This window comes from Corvus brachyrhynchos, unplaced genomic scaffold, assembly GCF_000691975.1.
Source record: "Corvus brachyrhynchos isolate BGI_N302 unplaced genomic scaffold, ASM69197v1 scaffold376, whole genome shotgun sequence".
Lineage (NCBI taxonomy): Eukaryota > Metazoa > Chordata > Aves > Passeriformes > Corvidae > Corvus > Corvus brachyrhynchos.
In genome coordinates this window covers 213,144-228,515 of record NW_008238966.1, presented here as the reverse complement: position 1 = coordinate 228,515, position 15,372 = coordinate 213,144, and the positions used below count along the sequence as shown (strand labels likewise).

Here is a 15,372-nt window from a genome sequence, read left to right as displayed (position 1 = left end):
GGGATCTAGAGTTAAAGTAATTTTAAAAATAAGGGCAATAAAGCTGTTTTAGTCTATTACTATTATTTTATTCTACTTTTATTTTCTCTTATTAGTTTATTCTTTATTCTATTATGCTATTTTGGTATTCCAATCATTTTTTCATTACATTAATGGGTTATTGTGCTATTGAACTACTGTACTTTTATTCTATTCTTATTCTGTTATTAGATACATAGTTTATTAAATAAAGGTTGTAGAGTTGGGGCTGAACCACCGATTGTGGGGCCAGAGGGGACATAAAATCCCTAGGGCTGCAGTAGGTGCCCTGGGACTGGAGGCGAACCCAAACCACTGTGGAGCTGAAATGGAATACTGGGGCTCTGGAGCTGAAATAAATCCCGTGGGCAAAGGGACGGAGCTGCAGCTTGGGGACTGCAGGAGCTGCCTGGGGGGCTCCATCCCCCCGCAGTGGGACCAAGCACACTGGGGGATAGCAGGGCAAGGGAGGAGCTGGCAAGGTAGGAGAAGGGAGGCCTTGCCTACCCCTTCCTTGCCTTACTTTTCTTTCCCTTGCCTTGTTCTGCTTCTGCCTCCTTGTTCTACCCTTGCCGAGCTCTTTCTTACCTTGTTCTCCCTACCATGCCCTTGTCTTGTCTTCCCTTTTTATGCACAGAAAAGATGCATTGTTTCTTTATTCTTTATCCCTGTCTAACTCTTGTTTAGAGAGCCACAGGTTTAAAAACTGACCTGGTTTGGGCACATCAGGCAAAATGTGTGGCTCAGCAGGGAAGAGACCTGGGGGGCACCCCAAGCCACCCACAGGAGATTGGGGGACCTGTAACACCTGTGACTGGGACGCCGCTCATGGAGCTCCACCGGGCTGTGGGGGCTCAGCTCCACACCTGTCACAGGGGCTGGAAGTGCCAGAAGTAGCCAGAGGGAGCAGGAAACATCAGAGCTGCAGAAACATCTACAATGACCTTTAAAAAACAGCTCTGGCTTAATGAGGCAGGTGAGCAAATCCCTGCCCTGAGCAGCAAGCAGAGACAGGAGGCACAGCAGGGGACAGACAGATTTATTATGTTTCTGGGAGCAGCGCCATTACATTTTGCTGGGGATAAGGTCACTCCCCTGCAGCCAGAGCAGAGAGATGGGCTAGGATGGTTATTCAAAGTGATGGGAACAAGAAGCTGCAGCCAAACCCCCAGGATCTGCTGCCAGCATGGGGCTCCATGGGTCGCTGCGGCAGACATGCGGCCGGCATCTGCCAGAGCCACTTCCACAACATCTTCCCAGCAGCCTTCTCAAGGGCCAGGGCACGGCGCAGGAGTCAGTGCAGCCTCTTGGCTCCCACCAGGGAAGGAAGGGCATAAGACAAGAATAAATACAGCTTTCAAAGTCACCCCGACACCCCACCCACTGCTGCACAGCCTGGTGAAGGTGTTTACGGAAGGAAATCCATCAGCCAGAATCCAGCAAAGGAGTAGCTGCGTCCGAAGGCGTTTAACACTGACTCGTTCGTATCCTGATCTCCTCCACCAGGCTCTCCCTGCGAACATTGATCTACACAGGGGGAGCAAAAAGTTGCTTCAGTACAACTCCAACAGCTTGACATGCCCCCACAGCCGTGGCCCTGTGTCTCAGGAGGTCACACCAAGGTGGCACCAGTCCCTCTACAGGGATCAAGTGGGCTGCAGCAGCCACAGAGCTGAACCTGAAAGAGCAGGTACCCACCAGCAACCCCAGTAAGCCCTCTCCTGCACAATGGTTGTGAGAATGATTCTCTTCCCACTCTCCAAAGCCACTGATCTAGGTGATCTATGCAGTGATCTAGCCAGTGACCTCTGCACTGATTCCAGTGCTGCCTGTTTTGGGAATGTGTCCTGAGATAATAGGCACAAAGCAGCCCTGCAGTTCAGGGCTAACCAAGTTCTGTTCAGTCTCACTCATTGCAAGAGCACACCTCCAGGACCTTCACCGACGGTCCCATATCATGGACTGAAAGCATGAGCAGCCATGCAGGCCACTGAATCACCCCTCCATGCTGCAGGCTCCTGAACTGAGGAGTGCAAGGAGGCTACATAATAGGAAACTCTCCAGAGCTTGAGACAACAGCATTTCATTACTCCAGGAAGCTGCATGGAGCAAGGAACTGCAATATTGTGTGTTACAGGAGTTGCTGGAAAGACCACTGGGTCTGGAGGGTCACATAGCCACCCACACCATGGCAAGCTGCCACAGGCCATACCTCCTCCCTGGTTGCCACGATGCGCAGCTTGACAACTCCATCTTTGAGCTCCTGTTCACCCACGATGGCAACAAGAGGGATGCCTGTGTCCTCACAGTACTGCAGCTGATTCAGCAGCTTGGGGTTCTTCTTGTACAGCATCTCTGCCTGGGAGAAAGCCAAAGCACAACACCATCATCAAACTGGGATGTTTCACTGGACCCCTTCAACCAGGCATTGCTGGGCCAGTCTGGTGAGCGTGAGGTTGTGTGGTGGGGAGAGGATGGACTCATGGAGAAGGCTGGGCACCAGGTCCAACAAGGCCAAGTGCTGGGTCCAGCACATGGGCCACAAAGCCCCATGAAACACTCCATGCTGGGGGCAGACAGCCTGAAAAGTGCCTCATGGAACAGGACCTGGGGGTGGTGGTTGACAGTGGCTGAACACAGATCAGGTGTATGCAGGTGGACAAGAAGGCACCTGGCTTGTACCAGCATCAGTGTGTCCATCAGGACCAGGGCAGTGACAGTCCCTCTGTGCTGGGCACTGGTGAGGCCACACCTCAAATCCCATGTTCAGTTCTGGGCCCCTGAGGGCAAGAAAGACACTGAGGTGCTGGAGCATGTCCAGAGAAGGGAACAGAGCTGGGGAAAGGTCTGGAGCACAAGTCTGATGAGGAGCGGCTGAGTGAATTGGGAGGACTCAGCCTGGAGAAAAGGAGGCTCAGAGAGAACCTTCTCACTCTCCCTAACTCCTTGACAGGAGGGTGGAGCCAGGTGGGGGTCAGGCTCTTCACCCAAGTAACAAGTGACAGGAGAAGAGGAAATGGCCTCAAGTTGAGCCAGGGAAGATTCAGGTTGGATATTAGGGAAAACTTCTTCCTCAAAATGCCAGTCAGGCATTGGCACAGGCTGCCCAAGGTGGCAGCAGAGTCACCATCCCCAGAGGGATGTAACAGACACATGGATGTGGCACTTGGGGACATGGCTTAGTGGTGGCCTTGGCAGCGCTGGGTGAATGGTTGGACTCAATGGCGTCAAGGGCTCTTTCCAACCTAAATGGGAAGGATCATGCCAATGAGTAATAACACAACACAGCTCAAAGGTGCTGACAAGACACTGCTTATCCTGGGAATCACCAGGCCATTAACCCTAGTCCATGTCACCTGGGGTGTCCCTACATGGCCAGGAGCCTAGCAGAGCACCCAGGCACTCCCCTCCCCTCACTGAGGCAGTCTGTCCGCAGCAGGCAGGGACCAGGGCCCTGCTGCCTGCTTTGGGAATCTGTCCTGAGGTAAGGCACAGAGCAGCCCTTGCAGTTATAGGGCTAACCAAGTCCTGCTGCCCAGCCCTTCGTGGAGAGCCCGTAATTTGGGACACTGGGAAGAGGAATGCTCCATTCAGGAAGGCAGTCTGCTCCCCCCCACCTCCTCCCTGTAACTCCTTCCCAAAGCAAAGCCAGATGTGGTCCATTCCCAGACAGAGAGTGAACCAGGCAGCTCTCGACTTTGCCATCACCCAGTCATACCTTGATTCCACCATCCCACAGTTCAGAGATGAGCTTCAGTCGCTCTTCAAGGAGCTTCTTTTGGGCAGAGGCCACCAGCACCTGTGTCTCTGTTGTCCTGATCTTTTCCTCAGAGGCCTAGAGAGGGGACAAGACTCAAAAGATGCCACAGACGTACTGATACACCTGAGATTCTATGGGCAGGATGGGTGACCACCCAACTCCATCAATCTAGCAGTGAAGAGGACTGGGCTCAGAAGGATCAACAGCATAAATTCAGAGTCAGGGAGGTCCCACAGATCCCATCCTAGAGCAGAATCTCATTTTCTGCTGTTGTTCCATGATGTGTGCTTAACACAACCTCCCCTCTGTTTCTGCACACCCAAGGGCCTCCTAAATACCTGCTCCAAGCAGCTCAGGAGCAACACACCCAGGAGAAGGCAGACACGGGCAGCTGTCTGCTCTACAGCTGAGCTCCTAACTATGGGTTAAACAGCAGCAAGCTGAATGCTCCACCAGCCCCTGTGGCAGATGCTGGATACTCCATGTGGCATTTTCCTGCTGCCTTGCTGAAGGGAGAAGTCTTTAAAAGGTCACCTGCAAAGGAATGAACCTGGCCAGGACTGGAGGTGGTGAGGGAGGAATTCAGTTTCTATTTAGAAATCCCAGCTGTGTCTGGCTGCCAAGAGAGAACCAACACCAGACTTCTGGGGGAGGAGAACATGTGGCCACATTTTGGGAGCTTACAAAGACCTATTTAACACCCATTGATTGGGACGGAGAACAGTACAACTCTGAGGAGGGGGAAGAGGAAAAAGCTATCTGGGAAACACCCCTAGAGGCACTGCGCTTCCTGCCCTGGAACATATGATCCCTGTCTGGTCTCTGTAGTGCCATAGGTGGGACAAATAGATGTGTGAGGCTGCTGCCTCCCTTGCAGAACAATGCTGCCTTGCCAACGAGGACATGGGCTCACATGGATGCCTAACGCAGTGGGGAACACTAAGGTACCTGCCCCAGGTACCTGCTACTGCTGAGGATTAAAGTGCCCCCTCCAGCTGCAGCTGCAGAAGCCGTGTCTGAGGGCTGTGGAAAGAAGGGTCTTGTCTTCAGTGGGAGCCCCAGATATCTTCTGCCAGGCCAGAGAGAACTGGAGCTTATATCCTGGCTGGCTTCTCCAAATGCTGGGGCAAGGACCACTCTCTTCAGCAGCTGCTGGAGTGGGGGATTAACCATTAATTTGGTGCTTAGCTGAGCACCAAAGGCACCTACCTCGAGTCTCTGTTCCAGGATGGAGAAGATCCGCTCGATCCCAATGCTGACCCCCACACAGGGCACCTTCCGGCCCTTGGGATCAAACATCCCCACCAGCCCGTCATAGCGGCCGCCTCCGGCCACGCTCCCAACGCTGACCGCCTCCTCCACGTGCTCGTTCTCCTGATGCAGCAGCACAGCCTCAAAGATCACCCCCGTGTAATAGTCCAGGCCCCGTGCCAGGCTCAGGTCGAAGGAGATCTGCAGGGCACAAGGGAGGCCCCGTCACTGGGTGCTCGAGGACCCCCGAGGGGAGGAACCCCTCCTGCACCCACACTGCCCCCACACCTCCTCACCTTCTCTGTGATGCCAAACAAGGTCAGGTACTCAAAGAGCAGCTTCATGTCCCCCAGCCCCTCCTTGGCCAGCTTGTTCTGGGACAGCTTTGGGTCCTGGAGAAGACGCTCAACCAGGTCCAGCCCACCTGTGGGGACCAGCCATGCCTCAGGAGCGTCAGGGCAGCAGCACCCGCCGGGGCAGCCCCGGCCAGCCGGGCGTGTGCCCTGCACCTTCCATCCCCAGCCCAGAACAAGGCCAAGGGCACGAGCCCGTGGTGCTCACCATGGAGCTGGACATACTCCCCAATGCGATCCGCAGCCTCGGGAGAGAGCCCCTTCTCTCCCACCATCTCGCTCCTCACTTCTTCCCATGGCACCTGAGAGGGGAGAGAAGGGCATCAGCCACTGCACAAGGGACACGGGCTCTCCTCTGCACGGCAGAATCCCGTCATCATGGTTAGAAGGTGCATGGAGAAGTAGCAGCTCTCAGAGCACAGTCACGTGTGCATAACTCCATTTCTGGTACAGTCTGTTTGTAACCCAACCCTATAAAAATACTTTTTGTTTGATTTGTGGCCAGAATCGAGTATCAGCACTGTATAACCACCAAATCTGAGCCATCTTGCTGCTGGGGTTTCCCTGGTTAGGTACTTAATCATAAACACCATTCAGGAAAGTGTTGCTGGTCATGGAATCACCTGGAAAGGTGTGAGGTGTTGCTTGGGTAATGGAAAAAACCCAGTGTAAGCAAAATATGCTGCCATGTTCCCAATGACCAAGGGGTCAAAGAGAACCTGAGTCTTGATTACATCCAGCTCCACTGAGATAAATCACAAGGAAATGATCCTATCAGAAAGAAGCCCAGTGCTGCCTTCCCATTGCTTTTCCACGCATACTCAGCCCCAAACCCCAAACTTCAGTCATGCCTCTGCAATGGATCTCTGCTAGCAGGGCTGTGAGTGAGACTTCCTCCAGTTGACTTCATTTGACAATCTGATGAGGCCCCCACAGGAAAACAGAGCTCACCTTTCAACAAAGAACCATGACCACATGAGACACAAGCTGCTGTGTTTAGCAGGGTTTAACATGAAGGTTAGGAGCACTCTTTGAAGCACAAAGCACATCGTGTCCTCCACATGAATCTGAACAGACAGAAATTGAGCTCCAAATTCTACTTCAGATCCCAAACCAAGAAATCTGAAGCTTTAGAATGCACTTCATGTTAAGGTTCCTTTTCCTTAGCTACTAAAGGAGGGCTGTACACACACTGAAGAGTCTGATCTCCAGCATCTTTATCTGACTAGGGCCTATAGCCAAGATAATCAGCTGCAAATAAAAAGTTGTCCCTGGACAACTGGCACCTTTCCCTCCTCCCTAAAGGCTACAAAATGGCCTGAATCCCTTGGAGACCTTCACAACAGCCAGTGCTCTTCCAAAGCAGGCAGCCTGTTGAGCCCAAAACCTGAGATTTCCTGCCTCATGTCTTAAAGGGGCAGCTGCACACTGAAGGGACTGTTCTGTGTCACAGCAAACCTGGCTACGCCACACAAACGGCAATGGCTACACACAGCATGACTGATACAAGCACCTGTGCTACCAGCACAAGTCAGCAGAGCGTGGATGAAGTGAGCAGGGATCTCTTACTCATCACTTCCAATCCTCTTCTCTATTTTCAGGGAAAATATAGACACCTCCTCCAATCCACCTCACTTCTTATTGCTGTGTCCATCTCCTGAGGGTCCCACACACAGCCAGAGGCATGTGCTGTCCAGTCGTACCTGGATCATGCTGGAACTGCCTGGCCAGCAACATGCACAGGCTGCAGGCTCTGCATCCTCAGCAGGGATGCTGAACATCACATCAACCAAAAGAGAACAGCAGCACCCTGCAGGACAGCATTTATCAACAGGGTCCTGGACAACACGACTGTGTCAGCCTGCTCACTCGTGGATTTCCATTTTGCTCTGCCCTGTCCCCTGCAAACTGCCTTACAGACTAGTACACACTGTCACTTGTGACTGCACTGCTCTACTCCTCTGCTCTCACAGAGACTTCATGCTTATGTCACACTTGCCTGGTACCTGAAGTCTGAAATTTTAATAAAGGTTTGACTGGATGATCTCTCAAGATCCCTTCCAATCTGGGCTGTTCTATAATTCCAGGACACAACTGTAATTCCTCACACCACCTGACTAAACCTGATGCATTCAAAAAGGCTTGTCAATGCCCTAGCCTAGTTTGGTGCACGTTTTCATGAGCCTGGTTCATAAGCAGCAGCACCTTGAGCAGGTGAAGGTTTGGGATGTTCAACCTCCCATGTGAAGAGCAGTTTTCCCCTCCCACCTTTCCTTTCATCAGGACCTTATGGGATACTGGAGAAAAAAAACAGAGGATCCACTTTTCCTCCATGAATGCTGTGCCCTGCATGAATCCCCTCCAGGGAAAGGTGGGAACAACTCGATGCTTATCAGCGTTTTCCAGCCAATTCTCACAGACCATGGTTCATTCACTGAGACTCCAGCAGCAGCAGTTGCAGCCTGGGGCTCCAGCCCATACCTTATCCAGTTTGTCCACGCTGGAGCAGATGGTTCGGAATTTGCTGTCCGGGACCCCACAAACTGCAAACATCCCATCAAGGATGCGCCGGTCGTTGACCTGGGGGAAAGAGAGCAGCACATCAGGAATTATGAACTCAACCAGATGCTTCAGCAGTGTCCTGCTTTGTCCCCCTGTAGTTTTAAGCAGGGAAGAGAATATAGGAGGTGTCTGCCAAGGGGTTTTTTTGCTATTTGCAATTTCTCTTTCCTGTTCTTGGGGAGCTGAGCTTCCCAGAGCAGATCAAACAGCACAGCTGACATCTACCAAGCCTGGGCAGAGCCATCACATTTCCTTCTAGAGCCACAGACACCTCCACTCAACAGAGAAAAAAAACCATCAGGGCCTATGAGTCCTTTCATGTGGACATGTGAAAACAGCTCAGGAACAGACCACAGCCAAGGACATGAATTCAGAGTACTACCCTACACTCTCAGCATAAGAGCAAAGGGACATCTGATCATGTTAAATCCTCAGTGAGGATTTTTTTTGTTATGATAGTATAGTGAATTCTGTAGCTTAATTATGCTCTGTAAGAGCACATAATTGAGGCCAAAGGCTCAGCTGGATTCGACATTTCCACGGGTAGTGAGGACATCTACAATTAGTCGGAAACAAAGAAACTGCACAGGAATTTGGAATCCTCCAGCATCCACGTGAACCAGAATGTGCTTTGTAGGAGACAAGAATAACCACAGGCAGGTTACTCTGTTGCTCCCCACCGCAGGAGTGTGTTCATCCTCAAAGGCACCACTTTCACCACTGCCCAAACACCCAGTTCCTCCATCTCACCCCAGACAGGTTCAAGGGGAAGTACCTGGCTGCTGCCCCATGGGGCTGCAACAGGAACACAACATCCAGCCTGCAGTGCTCACCTCCCTGCAGTGCCCAGCAATGGCCCAGCTCCGGGTCCCTCATAGATCCCAGCGCCCTCCCATGCATCCAGCACTCCTACCCACTGCTCTCCTGCTCCTGTGCACCCTTCCCATCCTGCCTCACCTACACATCGAGCACCATTTGCTGCTGCTCCAAGGGAACAGAGGTGTCTGGAAGCAAACAGCAAGCTCAGCCTACAGTAGGGCATAGCTCTTGCTCTAGAAAATGCTTCAGCTCCAAAAAGGACTGGGTGGAAAGGCAGGACTCTGCAGGCAACACCACATACACTGAGCAGATGCCCCTGCTAAGGAGACATCAGGAGCTGGGATAAGGCCAGGAATCCTGGACCAAAGCTTGTTTTACTGCAGGCAGTGAATATGACAATCACCTGCTTACACAGGCATTAGGAAGAAATTCTTTATTATAGGGGTGCTGAGGCCCTGGCACAGGTTGTCCAGAGAAGCTGTGACTGCCCCACTCCTGCAAGTGTTCAAGGCCAGGCTGGACAGGGCTTGGCACAACCTGGGAGAGTGGAAGGTGTCCCTGCCCATGGCAGGGTAATGGAACCGGATTATACTTAAGGTCCCTTCCAACCCAGACCATTCTATTATTCTAGCTGGCTGCTGGAATTTTGCAAGGGACTGTGTCTAGTTCTGGAGAGAACACTGTTAGCTGCAGCCTCAGGAAAACTCCTGTCATTCCCAACTCAAAGCAAGTCCAGGTGGAGGTCCAATCTTTAGCACAAGAGGAAGCACATTTGCAGAGAGGAGGGATGAACTTCTGGGTCAGGCCTTAGAGTGGGCACAGGTACTCCTGTGTAGAACCACAGGACAATGACCACTGCTTCCCACCCTGGCACAGAGACCCCCCCCAATCTCACCTTGATGATGAAGTCCCCGAGCTGCAGGTCACTCAGGATCTCGTGCACGATCTTCAGGCACTCGGCATCGGGAATCATCGGGTCAAACTGCCCGGCAATGTCAAAGTCCTGGGAGCAGAGGAAAAGGCAGTGAGCAATTCAGCACCACAGCATGGCTGCAGCAAAATAGCTTCAACTGCTGGTAACAGCAGTTTGTATACAAAAACCAACAGAACTGGGATGTGAGGGAGCACTGTCCCTTACAGACTGGATGCAGAAGGGACAGGATGTGGATTAGGACCTCTACCACGGAAGGCAGCAGTGCTCTCACGTCCACTGCATTTCAAAGAGTTTGTACACTGTGAGCTGCTCCCCTGACCCAGCACTTGCTGTGTGACACTCTGAAACAGAGATCCTCGATAAACAACAAAAAGGAGGAGCAGCAGTAAATAAACAGAACAAAGGAACCAGAAAGGGGAGGAAAAAACTACTTCCCATCTGCTATGACCTAAATGCCAAATGTTTCACCTTGATTCTTAGGATGCTTTTTTTAATACACATGCCGATCAAGTTAATGATTAGGGAAGGCAGGAGAAGCAAAACCAAAGTTTCAACTGCTAAGACAGAAAAAGGAATCAGGAAGCCTAAGTAGTCCCCACCAGAGATTACCAGATGAACTAGCACAGAGAAGAACCAAAGCCCAACATCAAGATGCTTTATTAGGCTGGTAGCCCATGACTGGAAACAACATCAGTGTTTAGAGAGAAATAAAACACAGAAGCAACAAGAGAGCCCTTCCTCAACTCCTGTTTAGGAATCCCCAGATGCAAAGTCTTCTGTGAGATTTTGGGACAAGAATAATTTTCGTTATGTGGATATATTCGAACAAGGCTTCACCAAGCTCTCAAAAGAAACTGGGGCATTGGAGGAAGGAAGAGGTGGGATCACATAGGTAATTCCTGATCAGCTGAGTGCAAAAAGGGCTGATGCAATCCCTGGGAAAGTTGGGTGAGGAAGTACAGGAAGTGTACAGGAAATCAGTAAAGTGCTGATATCGCTGTAAATGGCACAGATGAAATCTCACTGAAAAAGAAACAAGGGCTGGTGAATAATATTGAAGAAAAGCTGAAGGAAAAGGTGCAAGGCTGAGAAAAGAATGAAAACATCCCCAAGGAAAGGAGATAAACAAAGGTAACAGAGCTTGATTTACATGGTCTAAGGAGGGGAAGATTTCTCTAAACATTTCCCAAATGTTTACCTGGGAAAGGAGAAGAATACATATCAAGAGATGACAGCTACTGTTTAAAGAGCTGAACTCTTTAAATGAGAGGAAGGAAACCATCAGGTACAAGTAAGTTTAGCCTGGATATTAGAAGACCATTTCCAGCTATCCTAGGAGTGCTATCTTGGAGTAGCAGATCAGACAGGAGGCAATGACCCCAAGTCATCTGAAAATGGGAATCACCAAGCCAAATCTGGAAGGTGTTCCCAGGGGTTGTATAATGAAGTAGGAATATTCTCAAACAAAAGAAATTGTTTGCAATATGAGTCCCTGGGGACTGTGTCAGTAGAGCAGAGCAAAGCTGTTCCTTGGGGCTACCATGAGAGAGCCACAAAGGAAATTACTTTGTTACTTGTTCTGTAACTTGGCCTCTGGGTTTTCCCTTCCATTGAAGTTAAAATTGACTAAACAGGAAACAGAAGTAGTATCCTACTGCCTTGCCTGGTTTGTATGTCTTGCTAACACACCTAGAGCTGAACTGTAGCCAGATTTGGGATCAGAAGGAAATTCTTCCCAGCCACCCATCTGGCAAGCACTGTGGGGACGGAGCAAGGAGCTGCCCTCCCAGACAGTGCAAAGGAGGTGATACCTGGGGGCTCAATGACAAAGTTCCACACCACGCCAGCACCGTGTCACAGCTGTCATGCCCACCCTCCCACTCTCCAGTTGTTTTTCACACTCATAAGGACACACGAAGGAGAAGATTAGTGGATCCTTCAGAGCTTTCTGAAGCCACAGGGAAGCGTAACCCAGCGTTCCATCCTGTATTCTGACAGTGCTATGAGTCCACAGGTGCTGCCCAGCCCACAGCCTGTCCCAGCAGTTCCTTGCCCACAGCCAAACTCACACACTGGTAGAACTCGCGGTAGCGGCCCCTGGTCATGGCTGGGTTGTCCCTCCTGTACACCTTGGCAATGTGATAGCGCTTGATGTTGGTGATCTTGTTCATCGCCAGATAGCGAGCAAAGGGCACCTGAGACAGAGTTAAGGATGGGAACAAGAAGGGATCACCCCCCCCCCATTATCAGTCACAGGCAGTGCTGGATCCTCACTGTCTCCCCACCCAGCACCCATGGGGCAAAGGACTGCTAAGAGACAGCTGGACTTATCACAGCTCCCCAAGGTTTCCACACGTGCTGCCTTTAAGTGTCCTCTCAGGCTTCTTCCAGCAGCAGCTCAGGCTGGATCTCAGTCTCACATGGGCTGTGTACTGCAGCAGCCTGGCCTGGGAACCCTGCTTGGGAGAAACCCCATTCAGTACAAATCTTCTTTACTTCCACACATGGGGCATGAAGCTGTGTCCAGGGAGGGTCAGGCTGGATATCAGGAAAAGGTTCTTCCCCCAGAGGGTTTTTGGGCACTGGCACAGGCTCCCCAAGGAAGTAGTCATGGCACCAAGCCTGACAGAGCTCAAGGAGCATTTGGAAAATGCTCTCAGGCACATGGCTGGAGTGTCCTGTGCAGGGTCAGGAGTTGGACTCAATGATCCTTGGGGGCACTTCCAACTCAGGATATTCCATGATTCTAAGCATTCCTTCACCAAACAGAAGCAATGCACAGTAAATAACTGAGCAAGGGTTCTGCACCCACTGAACCACACTGCCTGCTCATGCTCTCCCTCTCAGTTTGGGGTCCTCCCTCCCCCTGAGGATGGCACTGCCCCAAAAGGAGGACAGACAAGGCCGCTCAGCACCAGCTGTGGCAGGATACTGTCAGGTCATAGCGCAGGGACAGCAGCTCTCCTCCCTGATCTTTTAGATCATAGATGAGCTTCGAGTCTTCACCGTATTTCCCTGTCAGGGTCTCCTACAACAAAACAACACACGAACAAACAGCATCTTCAGTGACAGGGGATCAGCCCTAGAGCACACAGAAAACAAGGAGAGAAAGGGAGAATGCCTAGGAATGGAAGAAGGAAACTCAACCCTCAACACTTGCAACTGCAGGATCCTCAGCAGCTCAGCCAACCTGCTGTGTCCTCACCCACCTTCAGCTCGAACACGGGCGTGTCGATGACTTCGGCTCCGTGGCGCTTGAAGCACGAGATGATGGCGTTGAAGGCCCTCTCACGGATGGCCATTTGCTTGGGGCCGTAGTCCCGCGTGCCCTGGAGGGAGGGAAGGAAAGGAGCAAAGGACACTTTGGGTTAGAGGCATGCCGTGAGAAAGATGCCAGAAGCAATATGAAGAAGCTGCCATACTGCTAACAAAGGCAGAGAGACCAGGTCCAGACACCAGATATTGGTAAAAAGCAGCACTAAAAACATTGGAAAACATCAGGACACAGCTGAGACAGAGTCTGCCATGGCCTGCAGAGCAAAACCTAAATCAGGAGTTTCACAGTACAGGAAACAAAGGAGCTAAAACAGATCCAGCAGTCAGAGTTCAGTGCTTTCGAGCCTGACAGTGCAGCCAGGACCTGTCCACGGCTCTGATTCAGACCTACTGGCCAGACCCCTGCCCAATGAGCCACCCCAAAGGTGGAAACAGAGAACAGATGCTCTGAAACTGTAGAACAGCCAGCAGCTCTGCAATTTCCAAACATAGAGAAAAATCATCTTTCAAAATGCAACACCAGTGAAACATCTGTCTACGATTCACAGGGGCATGCTCCCTTCCCATTTCTTTGGTGTTAAGGATCACTGAATTATTCCAATGACCACCTTAATGCTCTCAGTAAGATATAAATCATTGTCAATTAGCTAGACCTCCAACTTCCGCTTTCTAAGGCCTGGCAGTTCGGCAGGAGGAGGCACCCTCACCCACAGGTCACTCAGGTGGCCTTCAGCTGCCACTGACAAGCCTGAGATGGGCTGGAAACTCAATTGTGTTTCTCTGGCACTCAACAGGGCTGCAAAATCCCCTTCTCCACACTTTTAAGCAGCGAAATACCCTTCCACTTTCCAGCTGTCACACCACAATTACATTTAACAAAACAAATCATAAAGGAAATGGACAAAGCTGGCAGTTTGGAGACATTTAAATATTGGGAATAAATTCTTCCCTGTGAGGTTGCCCAGAGAAGCTTTGGCTGCCCCATCCCTGGAAGTGTCCAAGGCCAGGCTGCACAGGGCTTGGAGCAACCTGGGATAGTGGAAGGTGTCCCTGCCCATGGCAGAGGTGGAACGAGATGAGCTTTAAGGTCATTCCAACCCAAACCATTCCATGTTTCTACGATTTCCAATGTCAGTGGCATTGGAAATCAGCCTGGTTTGTTTGTGAGCATATTTGTAACTGTCTCCACAGCACAGAAGCAGCTGTTCTCTGATTAGCTGAAACATTCAGGTTACAAAGTATTTCAGCAGAAACTGCATTATGGACACTATTCTTAGGGGCCTGGAGACTGAAAAACTACTTGTGAAGGAAGGGTCCTTCCACAAGAGGACACAGAAATTCCAGCAGCTGGCCAGACCTGCTCAGTAAATGGGATTACTCTGCCCCTCAGACTAAGGGCAGATATGAGACCTCTCACACTGGGCAGCTACAGTAAAGCTTGATTAAAAGGGAATTTCCTGACCACGCCAGCAGTAGCTGGAAAATCACAGAAGCACCCAGAAGTCTCTAAGGTAGTGGGTATCAGGCTTGAATGCTGTCAGGGGATGTTTTCACCCTTCTCCCCCTTGCTGCTAAAAGCGAAAGGGAAACAGAAATGTGAACAAAGACAGGTGTGGCCATGCTGGACTTCTGCCCACAGATGTGGGGGGTTGCTGGGTGCACATGCATGCAGAGGGGCACGGGACTGTGCTGTGGGGAGTTACCTTCGGGGTCTTGAGCACAAACTTGTGTTTCCCCTCATCTTCCCCCAGCTGTGCCTTCATCTCCAGCAGCTTCGCCACTTCCTTTGCAATCTGGGGATGGAACAAGGAGGGAGCTGGGAATAAGACCACCCACAGCCTTCCACAGTACCTTCAGCCTCAGCATTCCCAGTGCACCCGGACTCCACAACCTCAATTCACCCACTATTCCCAGTTTCTCAGCAACCAGAGGGACATTCCCTGCTCCTCTCCAGTACTTCCCACTTCTGTTACCAGCACCCCTATCTCGGCAACGCAAACACTCCCACCATTTCCTGACTCCCACGACCCCATCACCATCCACAGATAGCTCCCCATTCCTATACCCAGCACCACCAGCTCCTGCTACATGCACCTCAGCACTAGCGGCTTCCAGCATCCTCCTCCCAATCCTAACACTCCCAAGCATCCTTCCGTTCAATCTAACACCAGTATCGCCAGTTCCCACTACGAGTCCCCGCTGCACCCTCAGCCCCCCCACTTCCCAGCTCTGCACTCCCATCCTTCCCGACACCCCTCTTCCCAGTGCCGCCAGCCCTAGCCCAGTAACCTCTACACCAGTACTCCCAGATCTCCACAGCACGCAACCCCACCGCCCAGCAGCCCTCTCCCAGCCCAGCACCGGTGTCCCCAGTACCCCCAAGCCCCTCTTCCCCCATC

At 51.4% G+C, this 15,372-nt stretch overlaps 1 protein-coding gene across 1 annotated transcript; it reads right to left on the bottom strand.

The window, feature by feature from the left end:
- Positions 1 to 1,040: 1,040 nt before the first annotated feature.
- Positions 1,041 to 14,793, bottom strand: LOC103618713 (histidine--tRNA ligase, cytoplasmic). The gene is made up of 12 exons (XM_008637146.2): positions 14,677 to 14,793; positions 12,907 to 13,026; positions 12,630 to 12,725; positions 11,767 to 11,892; positions 9,659 to 9,766; positions 7,864 to 7,962; positions 5,591 to 5,684; positions 5,326 to 5,453; positions 4,988 to 5,230; positions 3,737 to 3,853; positions 2,231 to 2,377; positions 1,041 to 1,545 (listed from the first exon to the last, which is right to left on the bottom strand). The coding sequence occupies exons 1-12, from the start codon at positions 14,734 to 14,736 to the stop codon at positions 1,486 to 1,488; spliced, it is 1,398 nt and encodes a 465-aa protein (XP_008635368.1). The 5' UTR covers positions 14,737 to 14,793; the 3' UTR covers positions 1,041 to 1,485.
- Positions 14,794 to 15,372: the final 579 nt, after the last annotated feature.

Bases quoted from the DNA above. Each gene is read 5' to 3' on its own strand.
- LOC103618713 (XM_008637146.2), bottom strand. From the start codon at position 14,736: ATGAAGGCACAGCTGGGGGAAGATGAGGGGAAACACAAGTTTGTGCTC. The intron at 12,726-12,906 runs GTGGGTGAGGAC...GTTTTGTTGTAG, and splicing joins CGCCCGTGTTCGAGCTGAAG to GAGACCCTGACAGGGAAATA. The intron at 5,454-5,590 runs GTGAGCACCACG...TGGTCCCCACAG, and splicing joins GGAGTATGTCCAGCTCCATG to GTGGGCTGGACCTGGTTGAG.